General features: G+C 49.2%; 1 protein-coding gene across 2 annotated transcripts in view; it reads left to right on the forward strand.

Annotated features, from left to right (window-relative positions):
- Positions 1 to 1,584: 1,584 nt before the first annotated feature.
- Positions 1,585 to 13,219, forward strand: part of elapor2 (endosome-lysosome associated apoptosis and autophagy regulator family member 2) — a 43,302-nt gene continuing 31,667 nt past the window's right edge. For both annotated transcript variants that reach the window (XM_033040216.1, XM_033040215.1), the window contains exon 1: positions 1,585 to 1,739. In XM_033040216.1, coding sequence (XP_032896107.1) covers positions 1,662 to 1,739 — 78 coding nt within the window. In that variant the 5' untranslated portion in view covers positions 1,585 to 1,661. The remainder of the gene's footprint in view (positions 1,740 to 13,219) is intronic.

The following is a 13,219-nucleotide window of genomic DNA, read 5'->3' on the forward strand; positions in this document are numbered from 1 at the left end:
GGATGTGGAGAGGATGTTTCCACTAGTGGGAGAGTCTAGGACCAGAGGGCACAGCCTCAGAATTAAAGGGTGCTCTTTTAAAAATAAGATGAAGAGGAATTTCAGAGGGTGGTGAATCTGTGGAACTCATTGCCACAGACGGCTGTGGAAGCCAAGTATGTGGATGTTTTGAAGGTAAAGATAGACACGTTCTAGATTAGAACAGATGTCAAGGGCTATGGGGAGAAGGCAGGAAAATGGGATTAGGAAGCAGAGATCAGCCATGATTGAATGGCGGAGTAGACTCGATGGGCCGAATGGCCTAATTCTACTCCTTTCACTTGAACTTGTGATTGTAAAGCTGGAGAATGCAGGATAAATGTCAGGCCGTGAGTTTGTAGGTTTGTTGGCCCTCTGTAAATTGCTCCTAGTCTGGATGAGAACATAGGATAACGGGGAACTAGTGTGAATGGGTGATCGATGGTCAGCGTGGACTCGGTGGGCTGAAGGGCCTGATTCTATGCTGTATCTCTAAACTGAACAAAGCCTAACAGAAGCACACAAACATAGACTCAGGCACAAATTCAGCATACACAGACATACACATGCATACAAACACAGACACACATATTCAGCACTGACACACAGACAGACACTCACACACACACATATTCAGCACTGACACACAGACATACACACAGGCACTCACACAGACACACATATTCAACACTGACACACACACACGGACACACAGACATACACACAGACACACAAACACCCACACAGAAACATAAACAGACATAGACACACATACAGATTCAACACACACAGACACACAGACATACACAGACATACACACACAGAGAAACATAAAAAGACATAGATATACAGACATAGACAGATTCAGCACACAGACACACACACACAGAAAGACACACACAGGCATACAGACATACACAGACAGACATGCACACACACACAGAAAGACACACACACACATAAAGACACACAGACATAAAGACACACAGAGACACACACACACAGACACACACACACACACACACACACAGAAACACACACACACACAGACACACACACAGACACAAACACACACACACACAAACACACACACAGACACAAACACACAGCCACACACACACACAGACACACACACATAAAGACACACAAACACACACACACACACACAGACACAAACACACACACAAACACACACACACAGACACAAACACACACAAAGAGACACACACACAGAGACACACACAGACACAAACACACACACACAGGCACAGACACAAACACACACACACAGAGACACACACACAGACATTCAAACACACACACACAGCCACACAATCAAACACACACAGACACAAACACACACACACAGAGACACACACACACACACAGACACAAACACACACACAGAGACACAACACACACACACACACATTCAAACACACACAGACACATAAACACACACAGACAGACAGACTGACAGACTGACACACTCCTGTACATCGCACATGCAATACAAGGCGTGCACGTTGCAGTGCGTCGGGAGCGCGCATGGGGAGGCAGGCGGGCACGCGCGCCGTGGGTGTATTGCCGGAGCCGCTGTGTGTCTGTGTCTGTGTATCAGGGGCAGAGGGAGAGCGGCTGCGATGGGTCTGGTCGAGGTGGCAGCTCTGATCCTGCTGCACGGAGCCGCTGTGGTCTGGGCACTGCCGGCTTGCACTAAGGTGAGTGAGTGAATGAGGCACCTGACCCCAACATATCATCATGTATGTGCTTCTCTCTCCACGGTCGCTGGCTTCTGGGCAACGCCACTGAAAAACATGTCTTGTATTTCTGATTTAAACCAGCATCTGCGAGAGATGATTTATCCCACCTCGCCAAAGCTGCCTCGTACAATGACACCTATATCTTATTGTATCTGGGAGATATTGCACCTACATACAAATGAATTCCCTGTTACAATGCATTGTGAGCGGGCTGGCTGGCTGCTCCCTGTCTGTGACATCTAAATCCTACTGGAATTATATAATTCACAGATTGCTGCTGCCTGGGTTATTGGTGGAGCTGATGTCTGTGGTGGTGAATGTTGGTCCTTTTGTTTTTTAATGGAGACCTTATTCCAATGGCGTGCTGCGTTGGATGGGATGAAGGGGAGAGGGAGAAAGAGGGAGAGGGAGAAAGAGGGAGGGGGGGGGGGGAGGAGAGAGAGAAAGAGGGAGAGGGAGAGAGAGAAGGAGGGAGAGAGGGGGAGAGAGAGAAGGAGGGACAGAGGGAGTGGGAATAAAGGTGGCGAGGTTTGTTGGATCTGGGGGCTGTGGCGACAGCTGGTGTTTTTTGCAAAGGTGCGCTGTTTCACCGGGACCAATACCTCACCATCTCTCCCCCCCCTCCTGTCCCCAGTCACAATGACTCGGTCTCACAGCCCCATCGCTTCTATGAGTTGAGGAAAATACTCCAGCAGTCTGCAGCCTACACACACACACACACACACACACACACACACACACACACACACACACACACACACACACAGTCTGCAGCATCCATTTGGAGTGATACAGTGTGGAAACCGGCCCTTCAACTCGCCCACACCGGCCAACATGTCCCAGCTACACTAGTCCTACCTGCCTGTGTTTGGCCCATATCCCTCCCCACCTGTCAATAGACAATAGACAATAGACAATAGACAATAGGTGCAGGAGTAGGCCATTGGGCTCTTCGAGCCAGCACCGCCATTCAATGTGATCATGGCTGATCATCCACAATCAGTCACCCCGTTCCTGCCTTCTCCCCATATCCCCTGACTCAGCTATCTTTAAGAGCCCAATCTAGCTCTCTCTTGAAAGTATCCAGAGAACCGGCCTCCGCTGCCCTCTGAGGCAGAGAATTCCACACTCACAACTCTCTGTGAGAAAAACCAGAACCAGGGGCCACAGTTTAAGAATAAGGGGTAAGCAATTTAGAACGGGGACGAGGAAACACTTTTTCTCACAGAGAGTTGTGAGTCTGTGGAATTCTCTGCCTCAGAGGGCGGTGGAGGCCAGTTCTCTGAATGCTTTCAAGAGAGAGTTAGATAGGGCTCTTAAAGATAGTGGAGTCAGGGGATATGGGGAGAAGGCAGGAACGGGGTACTGAATGGGGATGATCAGCCATGATCACATTGAATTGCGGTGCTGGCTGGAAGGGCTGAATGGCCTACTCCTGCACCTAGTGTAAAAAACCAGGGTCTCTGGCACTGTGTGGCAGCGGCTCTTCCTTCTGCCGCCCAAGTCTGGGACATCGAACATCTCCTGATACCACAGCCCCGCCACCTCTGGATTCAACCCAGGAAGCATCAGGCAACATTTGCCAGACTTTGTCCCACTCCCACCTCTCATCCAGGTTTGTCGCCAGCTCCACATTCAAACGACCCAAAACATCACCGATCCATCTTCTCCACAGATAAACACATTGCTGTGGTGACTCAGTGCGAGAGGCAGCATCTCTAGAGGGAAGGAATAAGTGACGTCTCGGGTCGAGTTCCTTCTCCAGAAATGTTGCCTGACCTGCTGAGTTACTCCAGCAATGTGTCTTTTTTTTTTTTAATCATTCTGGTAATTAGAGGCTACATTCTGATGCCAAGTAAATCCTTTCTTAAGTAAGGAACCTAAAACTGTACACAATCCTCCAGATCTGGTTTGGCTCGGGCCCTGTGGCAAGGCATCTGTTGTTGTGTTCTCACATTGCCATAACATGACGATCAAAGTAGCTTTAACCATCAACTGCTTGTTCCACCTGCTTATTGGTGTGAGACATTGGGGTAGTAGGAGCAGTATTTCGTGAAGAACTAGAAGATTTGTGCTTCTGGACATGTGGCGTGTTGAGGGGACTCTTGACATGTAGCGTGTTGGGGACACTCTTGACATGTAGCATGTTGGGGACACTCTTGACATGTAGCGTGTTTAGGGCACTGGATGTGTAGCGTGTTTTGGATTCTCTGTACATGTAGCATGTTGTGGATGTTCTGCACATGTAGCGTGTTGAGGACACTTCATATGTAGCATGTTGGAGAACGTAGATATGTAGAGTGTTGCGGGAACGCTAGACATGCAGCGATCCCCGCACGTCAACACCATCCTGCACACTTAGGAACGATTTATAATATTTACCAAAGCCAATGAACCTACAAACCTGTACGTCTCTGGAGTGTGGGAGTAAACTGGGGCACCCGGAGAAAACCCACGCAGGTCACGGGGAGAACGTGCAAACTCCGTACAGACAGCAGCCGTAGTCAGGATTGAACCTGGGTCTCTGGCGCTGTGAGGCAGCGACTCTACCGTGCGTCCACTCTACCGTGCGTCCACTGTGTTGCTGACGCTCCGGACATGTAGCGTGTTGTGGACATGTAGCGTGTTGTGGACATGTAACATGTTGTGGACATGTAGCGTGTTGTGGACATGTAGCATGTTGTGGACATGTAACGTGTTGTGGACATGTAGCATGTTGTGGACATGTAGCGTGTTGTGGACACTTTGGACATGTAACATTTGAGGGCACTCTGCATGCTTGTGGGATCTACATGTGCTCTCGAAACAACTTAGATTCTTGCACAAAGCCACTGGCCAGTGGCCACTCATCACGCAACATGCCTCTTCCCTGCAACGGAGGGTCAGTCCGACCACTGGTGACCCATATTTGTAGGAAAGAAGGAACTGCAGATGCTGGTTTACATTGAAGATAGATACAGAGTGCTGGAGTAACTCAGTGGGTCAGGCAGCATCTGTGGAGAACATGGATCGGTGATGTTTTACAAAATGCTGGAGTAACTCAGCGGGTCAGGCAGCATCTCTGGAGAGAAGGAATAGGTGACGGTTTGGGTCAAGACCCTTCTTCAGACCCAAGAAGGGTCTCGACCTGAAACGTCATCCATTCCTTTTGCCCAGAGATGCTGCCTGACCCGCTGGGTCACTCCAGCATTTTGTGTCTGCCACTGGTGATCAGTGCCTGCCTGCAGTGGGATTTGAACCTGTCACCTTCTGACTCAGAAAGGAAGGTGTGCTGGCTGAGTCACCACCACCAAATGTGTGGGTGCTTTTGGCTCTGTAAAAGAGTCATTTATCACAGCTGCAGGATTATGTCAGGGCCATTTATGAAACAGGTTTTTAACCCTTTCAGTTGTATGTACCTGCAATGGAACGATGACATTCATACTGGCTGCAACCTGGGGTTTGGAAGAATGAGGGGGGACCTCATTGAAACTTGCCGAATAGTGAACGGCCTAGATAGAGTGGATGTGGAGAGGATGTTTCCTCCAGTGGGGGAGTCTAGGACTAGAGGTCACAGCCTCAGAATTAAAGGACTTTCTTTTTAGAAGATGAGGAGGAATTTCTTTAGCCAGAGGGTGGTGAATCTGTGCGATTCATTGCCACAATTCAATGTATATTTTTAAGGTGGAGATAGATAGATTCTTGATTAGTACGGGTGTCAGGGGTTATGGGGAGTAGGCAGGAGAATGGGGTTAGGAGGGAGAGATAGATCAGCCATGATTGAATGGCGGAGTAGACTTGATGGACCGAATGGCCTAATTCTTGAGTGGGAACCCTTCTTCAGACTGGGACTAGTTGCTTGGAAGCTGAAGGAATTTTGTTGGGGCTTTGTGTCAGCTTTGTTCACTACCTGTAAGTGGCACGGTGGCTCAGCGGTAGAGTTGCTGCCTTACAGCGCCGGAGATCCGGGTTCGATCCTGATTAGGTACAGAGTTTGTACATTCTCACCTGACCATGTGGGTTTTCTCCAGGGTCCTCCGGTTTTCTCCTGCCATCCAAAGATGTAAATGTTTGTAGGGGAATTGGCTTTGGTAAAATTGTGAATGGTCCCTATTGTGTCGGATAGTCCTTGTGTATAGGGATCTCTGGTCGGCTCAGACTCGGTGGGCCAACGCGCCTGTTTCCGTGCAGTATCTCTAAATTAAACTAAGCTAAACCTGGAAGTCAAGGTGAAGGGCCAAGGAACTGCAGATGCTGATTTAACAAAAAAAAGCACCACACACCAAGTGCTGGAGTAACTCAGCGGGTCAGGCAGCATCTGTGGAGAACATGGATAGGTGACGTTTCACAGAGTGCTGGAGTAACTCAGCGGGTCAGGCAGCATCTGTGGAGAACATGGATAGGTGATGTTTCACAGAGTGCTGGAGTAACTCAGCGGGTCATGCAGCATCTGTGGAGAACATGGATAGGTGATGTTTCACAGAGTGCTGGAGTAACTCAGCGGGTCAGGCAGCATCTGTGGAGAACATGGACAGGCAATGTCTAGGGTCGGGACCATTTCTTATACTGATTATATTAGGATGGAGAAAGCTGGAAACATGAGATGGGGACAGGACAAAGATTGACAAGTGATACAGTCAAGCTGTACCTGTTCTGACACTGCCTGAAAAGGAGGATTCCTTCTCTCCAGAGATGCTGCCTGACCCGCTGAGTTACTCCAGCACTCTGTGTGTATCTTCGAATTACACCAGCATCTGCAGTTCTTTCCAACACACAGAAGATGATATTGTTTGAAATTCGCTGTTACCTGTTGCAATCCAGTATGATGACTATATTAATCTCACACCACAGGTAATTAGCGGCAGATTATAAAAGTGGCTGCTGAGGTGGCAGTAGTTGTCTGTGGGGAGTTTATAAATTGTTTTGTGTGGACACATCTTCTAAAGTGAACACAAATGTTTGAATCAGCAGTAAACTGATTTGTAGTATTTGGTAGACAAAGATGCTAGAGAAACTCAGCGGGTCAGGCAGCATCTGTGGAGAACATGGATAGGTGACGTTTCACAGAGTGCTGGAGTAACTCAGCGGGTCAGGCAGCATCTGTGGAGAACATGGATAGGTGACGTTTCACAGAGTGCTGGAGTAACTCAGCGGGTCAGGCAGCATCTGTGGAGAACATGGATAGGTGACGTTTCACAGAGTGCTGGAGTAACTCAGCGGGTCAGGCAGCATCTGTGGAGAACATGGATAGGTGACGTTTCACAGAGTGCTGGAGTAACTCAGCGGGTCAGGCAGCATCTGTGGAGAACATGGATAGGTGACGTTTCACAGAGTGCTGGAGTAACTCAGCGGGTCAGGCAGCATCTGTGGAGCGTAGGAAGAGGTGACGTTTCGGGTCGAGACCCTTCTTCAGACTGCAGTATTTGGAGTATTGTGAGCAGATTTGGGCCCCATATCTGAGGAAGGATGTGCTGGCTCTGGAGAGGGTCCAGAGGAGGTTTACAAGAACGATCCCAGGAATGAGTGGGTTAACATACGATGAGCGTTTGACGGCACTGGGCCTGTACTCGCTGGAGTTTAGAAGGATGAGGGGAGACCTCATTGAAGGTTTCAAGGTCAGTTGATTGTCCAATGTACCAATTAAGGTCCAGTGAAACACACCGAATAGTGAAAGGCCTGGATAGAGTGGATGTGGAGAGGATGTTTCCACTAGTGGGAGAGTCTAGGACCAGAGGGCACAGCCTCAGAATTAAAGGACGTTCCTTTAGGAAGGAGATGAGGAGGAATTTCTTTAGTCAGAGGGTGGTGAATCTGTGGAATTCTTTGCCACAGACGGCTGTGGAGGCCACAAGTCAGTGGGTATTTTTAAGGCAGAGATAGATTGTTGATTAGTGCGGGTGTCAGGGACTGTGGGGAGAAGGCAGGAGAATGGGGTTGAGAGGGAAAGCTAGATCAGCCATGATTGGACGGCGGAGCAGTCTTGACGGGCCGAATGGCCTAATTCCACTCCTATCATTCATGAATTCATGACCTAACCTGAGCATGCCTGAGGCAGGCTTGATGAATGATGGTGAACAGCATAGACCACAGGAATAATAATTGTCTCGGCCTCACGCACTGACTGCTCCCATTGTCAGGTTGCGATCTGAAGATAATGCAAGGAATGGAATTGGACCAGTTTGATGGGATGTGGGAATAAAAATCCATTTGCTCTGTGATGTATCCTAGGATGTGTCTCCTGGCCACAAATACAGTTGGGGCAGCGTGGTGGCACAGTGGTAGAGTTGCTGCCTCACACACCAGACATCTGGGATCCATCCTGACCTCGGGTGCTGTCTGTCTGTCTGTCTGTCTGTCTGTCTGTCTGTCTGTCTGTCTGTCTGTCTGTCTGTCTGTCTGTCTGTCTGTCTGTCTGTCTGTCTGTCTGTCTGTCTGTCTGTCTGTCTGTCTGTCTCTCTGCCTGTCTGTGCGTGAAGTTTGCACATTCTCCCTGTGATGTTCTCTCTTCTGCAGTTGTATAGGGCTCTGGTGAGACCACATCTGGAGTATTGTGTACAGTTTTGGTCTCCTAATTTGAGGAAGGACATCCTTGTGATTGAGGCAGTGCAGCGTAGGTTCACCAGATTGATCCCTGGGATGGCGGGACTGTCATATGAGGAAAGATTGAAAAGACTAGGCTTATATTCACTGGAGTTTAGAAGGATGAGGGGGATCTTATAGAAACATATACAATTATAAAAGGACTGGACAAGCTAGATGCAGGAAAAATGTTCCCAATGTTGGGCGAGTCCAGAACCAGGGGCCACAATCTTAGAATAAAGGGGAGGCCATTTAAGACTGAGGTGAGAAAAAAACTTTTCACCCAGAGTTGTAAATTTGTGGAATTCCCTGCCACAGAGGGCAGTGGAGGCCAAGTCACTGGATGGATTTAAGAGAGAGTTAGATAGAGCTCTAGGGGCTAGTGGAATCAAGGGATATGGGGAGAAGGCAGGCACGGGTTATTGATTGGGGACGATCAGCCATGATCACAATGAATGGCGGTGCTGGCTCGAAGGGCCGAATGGCCTCCTCCTGCTCCTATTTTCTATGTTTCTATGTTTCTACGGCTTCAGTTTTCTCCGGGTGCTCCTGTTTCCTTCCTCATCCCAAAGATGTGCGGTATGTTTAAGAAGGAACTGCAGATGCTGGAAAATCGAAGGTAGACAAAAATGCTGGAGAAACTCAGCGGGTGAGGCAGCATTTATGGAGCGAAGGAAATAGGGTCTGAAGAAGGGTCTTGACCCGAAACGTTGCCTATTCCTTTGCTCCATAGATGCTGCCTCACCCGCTGAGTTTCTCCAGCATTTTTGTCTACCAAAGATGTGCAGGTTGGTAGGTTAATTGGCCCTCTGTAAGTTGTACCTTGTCCCTAGTGTTCACGATAGTGTGTGCGGGGATCGCTGGTCAGTGCAGCCTCGGTGGGCTGAAGGGACTGTTTCCACACTGTATCTCTAAAATAAACTAAAGTGAATTGATGTGCCGATCTAAACCTCCTCAACCTGTATTCACCTATCACTAACCTGGCTTTGTCCTGCCCTCCTCTCTTAATGCTTCCTTCCCCCCCATCCATCCCACATAAGGGTCCCCATCTTATATGTCACAATAGACAATAGGTGCAGGAGCAGACCATTCGGCCCTTCGAGCCAGCACCACCATTCAACATGATCATGGCTGATCATCCCCAATCAGTACCCCGTTCCTGCCTTCTCCCCATAGCCCCTGACTCTGCTATCTTTAAGAGCCCTATCTAGCTCTCTCTTGAAAGTATCCAGAGAACCGGCCTCCACCGCCCTCTGAGGCAGAGAATTCCACAGACTCACAACTCTCTGTGAGAAAAAGTGTTTCCTCGTCTCCGTTCTAAATGGCTTACCCCTTATTCTTAAACTGTGGCCCCTGGTTCTGGACTCCCCCAACATCGGGAACATGTTTCCTGCCTCAATCGTGTCCAAACCCTTAATAATCTTATATGTTTCAATAAGATCCCCTCTAATCCTTCTAAACTCCAGAGTGTACAAGCCCAGCCGCTCCATTCTCTCAGCATATGATAGTCCCGCCATCCCGGGAATTAACCTTGTAAACCTACGCTGCACTCCCTCAATAGCAAGAATGTCCTTCCTCAAATTAGGGGACCAAAACTGCACACAATACTCCAGGTATGGTCTCACTAGGGCTCTGTACAACTGCAGAAGGAACTATCCATGTTCTCCAGAGATGCTGCCTGACCCACTGAGTTACTCCAGCACTCTGTGAAACGTCACCTATCCATGTTCTCCACAGACGCTGCCTGACCCGCTGAGTTACTCCAGCACTCTGTGAAACGTCACCTATCCATGTTCTCCACAGATGCTGCCTGACCCGCTGAGTTACTCCAGCACTCTGTGTCTATCTTTGGTATATACCAGCATCTGAAGTTATTTATTTCTACAGTATGGTCAGGCATCTTCTCTGGAGAACATGGATAGGTGACGTTTCAGGTTGGGACCCAAATTCAGAATGATCAGTTTGTAAACCAGCATCTGGTGTTCCTTGTTTCTTCATCTCCAACCAGCGTAGCTCTATTTTAGCCCTCTTTTTTAATCCCTTTAAATTCTACCCCTCATCCTCAAAAAAGTTAATTAGTCTCAGCTTGCGTGTCATAGAGTCATAAAGTGATACAGAGTGTAAACAGGCCCTTCGACCCAGCTTGCCCACACCCACCAACATGTCCCAGCTACACTAGTCCCACCTGCCTGCGCTTGGCCCATATCCCTCTAAACCTGTCCTATCCATGGAGCTGAATAAACATTGTGATCATCCCTGCCTCAACTACCTCTGCCGGCAGCTCATTCTATGCACCCACCACCCTCTGTCTACCAAATGTTCTGCCTCAGGTACTTATTAAATCTTTCCTCCCTCACCTTAAACCTATGTCCTGTGCTTTTCGATTCCCCTACTCTGGGCAAGAGACTGTGCGTCTACCCGATCTATTCCCCTGGTGATTTTGTACACCTCTATAAGATCGCCCCTCATCCTCCTGCGCTCCAGGGAATAAAGTCCCAGCCTGCCCCAACATCGGGAACATTCTCCCTGTAGCTCAGGCTCCTCGAGTCCTGGGAACATCCTTGCACATCTTCTCCGTGCCCTCCCCAGCTTGACAACATCTTTCCTATAACAAGGCTCGAAGGGCCGAATGGCCTCCTCCTGCACCTATTTTTCTATGTTTTTTTTCTATGTATCAGGGTGACCAAAACTGAACACAATATTCTAAATGTGGCCTTGCCAACGTCTTGTATAACTGCAGCATGACCTCCCAGCCTCGATTACCCAATCTATTCCTCTCATGATTCTGTACATTGATAGTCCATGCTGGTCTTGCTGATTGAGTCTCAGTGATGTTTCTTCAGCTGATGTTTTAATTTAGTTTAGAGATACAGCACGGAAACAGGCCCTTCGGCCCACTGCGTCCGCGCCGACCAGCGATCCCCGCACACTAACGCTATCCTACACACACTGGGGACAATTTACTGTTTTAGTAGCCAATTGATTAGTCTGCAAACCTGTACGTCTTTGGAGTGTGGGAGGAAACCGGGGAAAGCCCACGCAGGTCACGGGGAGAAGGTACAAACTGCAGACAACACCCATAGTCAGGATGGAACCCGGGCCTCCGGCGCTGTGAGGCAGCAGCTCTACCCGCTGCGCCACCGTGCCGCACATTAATACAAGCTCGTCATCGCATTGGATTGCAGCAGGTTCCAGTAAACCTCAAACACCTCGACTGGCAACCTGTATCCACCTAACACTTGTCTACAGGTAGACACAGAGTGTTGGAGTAACTCAGCGGGTCAGGCAGCATCTGTGGAGAACATGGATAGGTGACGTTTCACAGAGTGCTGGAGTAACTCAGCGGGTGCAGCAGCATCTATGGAGCTAAGGAAATAGGCAACGTTTCGGGTCGAAACCCTTCCGGGTTTCGGCCCGAAACGTTGCCTATTTCCAGAAGGGTTTCGGCTCGAAACGTTGCCTATTTCCTTTGCTCCATAGATGCTGCTGCACCATAACTCAGCGGGTCAGGCAGCATCTGTGGAGAACATGGATAGGTGACGTTTCACAGAGTGCTGGAGTAACTCAGCGGGTCAGGCAGCATCTGTGGAGAGAAGGAACGGGCAACGTTTCGGGTCGAGACCACTTGTCTACCTTTGTCCTGTCCGCATCTCTCATCTCCAGCTTTCTCCCCACTAATATCAGTATAAATAAGGCTCAGGGTTTGACGGTGACTCGGCGAAGGCCCGGAGTTTGAGGAATGTGAGTTGTTTGATGGGGCAGGGGCTGGTTTATTGTGAACATTCCATTCAGCAAAATATTGAATGCAGCAGAATCTATCAAACACGAAAGAATGAAAGGTGACTGACCTGAAGCATTAGCGCTTCCTCTCTCCATTGTTGCTCGAGTACTTCCAGCCTTTTCTGTGTTTGTTTATGAGTTCATTAGTTCATCAGCCATAGGAGCAGATTTAGGCCATTCGATCCATCGAGTCTACTCCGCCGTTCGATCATGGCTGATCTATCTCACCCCCCCTCAACCCCATTCTCTTGCTATCTCCCCGGAGGTCACGAGCCGCTGTGGGTTGTTGTTGCCAGGTGGTTAGCGTACAGTTCGCAAAGGACCCATCTCCGAGAGTCGAGATTGCGACACAGCAAAGTATTTCTTACGAGTCACGCAGCCTGGAAACACGCCATTCGGCCCGACTCGACCATGCTGATGCCCCATCCAACAAAAGAGTAACTCAGTGGGTCAGCCAGCGTCCACGTGCTCCAGAATAACGAATCAACCCGAAACATCACCTGCCCATGTTCTCCAAACCCTTTACCTATCTCCACCTATCACTCACCAGGCATTGCCCCGCCCCCACCTCTCTTCCAGCGTTCTCTCCCCCCCTATCACAATCAGTCTGAAGAAGGGTCCCGACCCCAAAATGTCAGGAATCCATGTTCTCCAGAGATGAAGCAATGCCCCATCTACACTGCCCCAATCTGGTTGTGTTTGGTCCATATCCCTGCAACTGGTTCCTATCCATGCACCTGTCCAGGTGTCCTTCACATGCAGTGGTTGTCCCTCATAGAGTCACAGCGACAAGGAACTGTAGATGCTGGTTTACAATAAAGCACACAGAGTGCTGGAGTAACTCAGCGGGTCAGGCAGCACCTGTGGAGAACATGGATAGGTGACGTTTCACAGAGTGCTGGAGTAACTCAGCGGGTCAGGCAGCATCTGTGGAGAACATGGATAGGTGACGTTTCACAGAGTGCTGGAGTAACTCAGCGGGTCAGGCAGCATCTGTGGAGAACATGGATAGGTGACGTTTCACAGAGTGCTGGAGTAACTCAGCGGGTGCAGCAGCATCTATGGAGCTAAGGAAATAGGCAACGTTTCGGGTCGAAACC

The sequence above is a fragment of the Amblyraja radiata genome, chromosome 21, assembly GCF_010909765.2.
Source record: "Amblyraja radiata isolate CabotCenter1 chromosome 21, sAmbRad1.1.pri, whole genome shotgun sequence".
Lineage (NCBI taxonomy): Eukaryota > Metazoa > Chordata > Chondrichthyes > Rajiformes > Rajidae > Amblyraja > Amblyraja radiata.